The sequence below is a fragment of the Xyrauchen texanus genome, chromosome 33 (assembly GCF_025860055.1).
Source record: "Xyrauchen texanus isolate HMW12.3.18 chromosome 33, RBS_HiC_50CHRs, whole genome shotgun sequence".
NCBI classification, from domain to species: Eukaryota; Metazoa; Chordata; class Actinopteri; order Cypriniformes; family Catostomidae; genus Xyrauchen; species Xyrauchen texanus.
Genome location: NC_068308.1, coordinates 3658367 through 3664831, shown reverse-complemented (window position 1 = coordinate 3664831; position 6465 = coordinate 3658367). Strand labels below are relative to the sequence as shown.

At 37.8% G+C, this 6465-nt stretch overlaps 1 protein-coding gene across 1 annotated transcript; it reads right to left on the bottom strand.

Moving 5' to 3' along the window:
• Positions 1-1508: 1508 nt before the first annotated feature.
• Positions 1509-5954, bottom strand: LOC127626499 (zinc finger protein 135-like). The gene is made up of 3 exons (XM_052102311.1): positions 5829-5954; positions 4931-5113; positions 1509-4820 (listed from the first exon to the last, which is right to left on the bottom strand). Exons 2-3 carry the CDS (start codon positions 5109-5111, stop codon positions 3958-3960), a joined length of 1044 nt encoding a protein of 347 aa, XP_051958271.1. The 5' UTR covers positions 5112-5113; positions 5829-5954; the 3' UTR covers positions 1509-3957.
• Between the last annotated feature and the right edge of the window lie 511 nt (positions 5955-6465).

Genomic DNA, 6465 nt, shown 5'->3' with positions numbered 1-6465 from the left:
AAAAAGAGGCTACAATTTGCAAGAGCTCACCAAAATTGGACAGTTGAAGACTGGAAAAATGTTGCCTGGTCTGATTTCTGTTGAGACATTCAGATGGTAGAGTCAGAATTTGGCGTAAACAGAACGAGAACATGGATCCATCATGCCTTGTTACCACTGTGCAGGCTGGTGGTGGTGGTGTAATGGTGTGGGGGATGTTTTCTTGGCACACTTTAGGCCCCTTAGTGCCAATTGGCCTTGTTGATGAGAGCGAAGTAGTATGGCCAGACTGGTTCGAACTGACAAAGTCTACGGTAACTTAGATAACCACTCTGTACAATTGTGGTGAGAAGTATGGCATCTCAGAATTCTATCTGAGATGCGGGTTGCCGGTGTTTTGGCAGCACGAGGGGGACCTACAGTATTAGGCAGGTGGTTTTAATGTTGTGGCTGATCGGTGTATCACTGTTGCTCTACGGTTGCTAGGGTCTTCCATCTGGTTGCTAGGGTGTGGCTAGGTAGTTGGTTGGTTGTTACAGAAAGGTAGCTGGTCTGAGTCAAAATAACCCACTTCCACATCTCTAATATATTCTGCTACTGAGATATAACTATTAATATTCAGTTGCTAGGGTCCTCTATCTGGTTGCTAGGGCATGGCTAGGTAGTTGTTAGGGTGTTACGGAAAGGCTGCCAGCCCAAGTAAATTTAACCCAGCACCATGTCTCTACCATATTCTGCTACAGAGAAATAAGTGTTGATTTTTGGTTGCTAAAGGTCTTACCTCTTGTTGCTAGGCAGTTTCTAGGGTGTTAAGGAATGGCTCACTGTTGGCCCAAGTAAAAATAACCTCTATGATATTCTGCTGCTGAGATATGTTTGTCGCTATTTGATTGCTGGTGTGTTCCATTTGGTTTGCTAGGGCGGGTCCATTTGTTAGTGTGTAACATCATGTATGCCTGCCAGCCTGAGTCAAATTAACCCACCGCCATGTATCTACAACTTTCTGCTACTGAGAAAGGAGCATTGGTTTTTGATTGCTAGGGGAATTGAACTGGTTGCTAGGGTGTTATGGAATGACTCGCTGTTGGTCTAAGTCACTTCCATGTCTCTACGATATTCTGCCTCTGAGATATGAGTGTAGCTATCTGGTTGCTAGGGTGTTCCATCTGGTTGCTAGGGTGAAAATAAGAGTTACGAAAAGGCTGCCAGCCCATGTCACAAGAACCAACTTCCACATCTTTCCGATATTCTGCTGCTGATTTATGAGTGATGCTACATGGTTGCTAGGGTGTTTCATCTAGTTGCTAGGACATGGCTAGGTAATTGGCAGTGTGTTACAGAAAGGCTGCAAGAGTCAAAAGAACCCATATTCCGCTGCTGATATATGAAACTGTCTGTTCAACTGGTTCTTTTTCAAAGCCACACAGAGCAAATTATAACTCAAAACTCGAATAATTACACAAAATCTATAGCTCAGATCACATTGCAGTGGTTATTACACAAGACCAATCACTTTAAAAACATGTTGCTATTTATTTAATAATTAAATTTAGACACAGTTACACCAACCATAGAAACACACATAGGAGTTTTTAGAATGTAGCTATGATTTAGATAATGCCTGGTGCATCAGTACTTTCATATTACTCATAATACGGGTAATAATCACAAATAAATCCCTTTACATTTATCACTAATTTATGAGTTAAATGTTTACCTTTTCATCCATGTAAGAATTGTGAGGTAATTTTTAAAAATGTACATTAGCATTAACTGATACTAGATCTGAATATGCAGTAAAACATGTACTGTAGAAAAATACTTGGATACTTATTTTGCACATTAATATACTTATTTCTAAACCATTTAAACTATCAAACGTTTTCCTGACCAACCACATGGTGATTGTGATTGCCGCTAGACTGTTTTTTTTTTCAGGTCTCCATAAGAAGGAATGTAAAAAAAAACTACCGAAATGTTGAGTTCAGGTTCAACTTGTGCAGTTGTTGGCTGTAATAACAACTCAAAGTAGTTTATGATATCAACGTAACTAACCACGGTCCATCGCTTCATGTCATCTACCCAATCGGGTGTGGAACTGTCAAAAAGACGGTCATCACGAGTCTGCAAAATATAGGCACTATTAAGCCACATGTTTTTTATTTGGACATTTTTACTAAATGAATACGCTAAACATCACATTACCTGCTAAAAACATATGCCAATGGGAGTGAAAACACTGGAGAAGGTTTCCGTTATGAATTGTGAAGCGTTTCCCTGTTCAGGAAAAAGGTAAGTTACTGTAAGTAAACCTTTAGAAGTCTGACTTCCTGAAGAATGTAAACATTGTGACTTTGTGGTGCTTTAAAAAAAATGTCTCAGTTTCAGCAGCTGACATGTTAGCTTCTGGAGTAACCAATGACATGAGTTTGGGTAGAGACTATCTGTTTTCCAACCAATGGCTGGGGGGCTTTTCAGAAAACCTGTGTCATTATTTTTAGTGGCCAGGCACTGAATGTGCGTAGGCAGGCACCTATTGTATCCATAAGTGTTCTTCTTCTTATTCCACGGTTCTATAATCTACGGCAGCCTATAAACCCTAAATAGGAAAGTTATGAAATTTGGCACACTGATAGAGGATACTTTCAAATGTAACTGACCTAAATTTGTAAGTATAGGTCTATGGAGAACAATAATGGATGTTTCTGAATCTGTAGCCGTTTTCAAACTGGAATGCATGTTTCTCAACTATCCAATGAAGTAGGAAAATTGTGTAAAGCTGTTGAAATATGCTCACTTATTGTCATACGGACATTTTTATTCTGCAGAGAAACAAGTCTACAAATTTGGGGTATCTAACTCAAACCCTCTAGTGCCACCAACTGTTCAAAGTTGCACATGTTTCGGCCTATACATCCATAAGTCCTAGAAACAAAATTATTTTGCCTCCGATACTTTGGGTCATGCCGAGTCCCAATGGCTCATATCGTTTCGAAGCTCCGCCCACTAGATTTTAGGGTATTTAAAATTTTCAGAAAAACCCACTTATTTAAACTTCTCCTAGATCGTATTTCCGACTTGCTTTAAATTTAGCACATGCAGAGAGACACTACAGACACTCATAACAAAAAGATATAGAATTCGCGGTGACCAAACTATTCTCGTATAAGGCATAGAAATCGACGGCGATCATGCCAAAATCGCCAGACGTAAGGCTGTATATTCACAACGCTTAGCAGCTTGACAAAAAACTTGGTCAACACAAGCATGACTTTAGGGTAACTGCACAGTTTTGTCACAGTGGTCAAGAGATATGACATTTTTTTTTCATTATTCTGAATAGTTTGGCCTAAAATCACAAGACGTGTCTCTTTACATTCCTTGGGGCATAACAAATGGAATGATACCCAATTTTCCTATGTAGGCCATTTAGAATTTTGACTTAAATTGCTTTATTTTAGAAACACATTGTCATATCATTACGAAATTTGGGTCATGGTGTCATTGGGTCCCGAAGGTACTCAAAACGTTTGAAGACTGCGCAACCTAGTGGTCAAATGATATTATAAAATGCTTATAACTTTTCAATGACTTTTTAAGCTTCCTTAGTTCTTAGCTTCCTTGGATCATTCCGAGTGCGATGATGCTAAATTCGACATGGATAGACATACTTCCTGTCAGCAATTTTGAATTTAGTTGAAAACCTACCTTTTCTAACTCTTCCAAGAATGTACATCTGATTCACATGAAATTTGTTGTGTATCATCCAGGAACACTCATGACTAATTTATCAAAAGCTTTTTGACAGACCAAACGATTCTTGAATAATGCATCAACGAAATAGATGGCAAGACTACTACAATGATCTGAGGCTGTATCTTGGCAATGCTTTACCATATTGACATTGACCACACACTGACAGAACCATATAGATGTGGTTTTGGTGCATTAGTGGAGCACAAATGACAAAATGTACCCTTAACACATATGTCCAATGTGAGTCTGTTGGTGTTTTTTGAAGTTGCTCGAGTGGCTGAAGCATTTCCCACACAGGCCGCAGCTGTATGGTCTCTCTCCTGTATGATGCCTCTGATGAATCTTCAAGTAGCCAGACTGACTGAAGTGTTTGCCACATATGGTGCACAGATAGGGTTTTTCTCCTGTGTGTACTCTCTTGTGCTTCTTGAAATCTCCAGCATGGCTAAAGCTCCTGCCGCAGAGTCCACAGCAGAAACGCTTTTCAGCTCGATGGTGTTGTGGGAGGAACCTCAAGACTGGCGCATTGCTGGTATTTCTGTTGTACGATATGCCGTTTATATCCTGTCCGAGAAATTGGGAATTCAGAAGTTGCTGCGGATCTAACGATAGTTCAGTCTGATCAATACTATGGTCATAAATTGACTCCTTGGAAACATAAGCCACATTGTCAATTTGTGTTTCCACTTTGATTTTTTTCAAAGTCGGGCTGACAGTCAATTCACTGCCTGACTCATCGTGGTTAGTGTCTTTGTTGTGGTGTGTTAGTGAGGATGTATTTGTTTCATTTGGCAGCATTTGGACAGCAGTGATGGAGTTGCAGTTGGATGACGGACTGTGATTGAGCAGCTTCACTTCTTCTTTGACATGAAACTGTGTTTGGTGAGGATGTCTGAGGGAGGGAGACATGATATTATGTGACAGATTGGTGCGACAGTGGCTGTATTGTGGTTCATTTACTGCAGTTTTGCTTTCAGTGAATAGATCGTTCTCTTCGGACTGCACAGTGTTCCGAGTATCACTCGGCTCTTGATGTTGGGAAGACTCAGGTTGGACCCTCATCTGCGTTTTAGGACTGGTACCATCTGCGAATCAATGGATGAGAGATTTATGTGATCAATGACACAATCCCCTCAATATAACCTCAATAGATGCAAATCTAGAAAAGATCCTTGGTATGTTCTTTATGTTTCACCTGTGTGTGATTTGTCCTGTAACTCATGCAATTTCCTCCGCAGTCTCTCATTTTCTCTCAGTGTTCGAGCGTTTTTTTCCTGATATTCACACACCGTTTCTCTCACGATCTCCAGCACTTCCTGAACAGCTACCGTCAGGAGCTTCGACACACGAGCGTTCAAGCGATCAACCTTCGACATGACTAAAACAGCACCATTCAATACAAAATTGTGAGAAATCAAATATGATATACGGTGCAATAATTAAAAATACTTAGTTGTGCAAAAAGGATCTGCCATGCATCATAAAAACATAATAATAAAATAATAGCAATAACTTTTTTATTGTGACATTATTTTCATTACAATTAAGCACATTTTACCACCAATTCTAATGGAAATCTCTCAGACTTATTACTGCAATATAGTAGAATAATTAAATATTATTTGAGTTAAAAACTATTTATCATTATTATTTTCACAATTATTTTCATTATGCTAAATTAAATAAAAACTACTGTATTACAGTTATGAGACTTTAATGAGAATTCATAAGCCGCAAATGTGGGTGCATTACAGAATTTGGGGGGAAATGTGCATTATTTTCATGAAAATATGCAATATGAAAATGTCACAATGAAAATAAAATCTTGATCATCCTGTTTTTATGCAAAATGTAATTTAATGTTTATTTTCATTTGCACGCCCACATAGACATACAATATATCTATATAAACAATATCACAATAACACAATATTCAAATAACAATAATAAAAAAAACAGATAAAGTTATTATCAACTTTTCGAAATAAATATGACAATGTGAGGTGTTTTACCTTTAATCTTCATGTTAGCTCGCTGTCACGAGGGATCAAATCTATAAATTCATATAATCATGCGTCCGAGTAAAAACTTACCTGCTCCAAATCTGGCCTCTAAATCCTCGATTAAAGTTGCATTTCGGAACGAAATTAAAGCATATAAATTTGTTCGATTCACTTCCGCTGCTTTCAATATTGATATAATCCGGCACTTCCTGCACACAGCGGAAGTGACGACGGGCAAGGTCGCAAGGAGGAAAAAACAAAGTATAGATATAATTTATAACACATTAAAAGTAAATGCGTTTTCCATAAATGCGGTTTTAAGTGATAAAAATGGATTCTTAAAAAAACATGCTCTTATAATATGGGATATTTCAACTTGAAATACTTCGAGAAATTTGTTCTTGTGAATAAAGTATTTCCAAAAAGAAATTAACAATGTGTTCAACAGCATCGATACTTCTTGAATAATTGAGAAATGTATCTTTCAATGAAAAAAATGAACTCAGTTTATAAAGGGAGACAAATAAGAACGTAATCCTCCCAACAGTATTGTACATGTGTACACTCATAGACATATAGATTATATAGTCTCTAAATAATATCTATGTGTACACTGACAAAATAAATTATGCACTTTTGTCCTCCATCATACAGACACACATTCATTAGATTAAAGTAGCTATTAGATCATTTGTTAGATAGATATAATGCAATATCTTAAAATGTA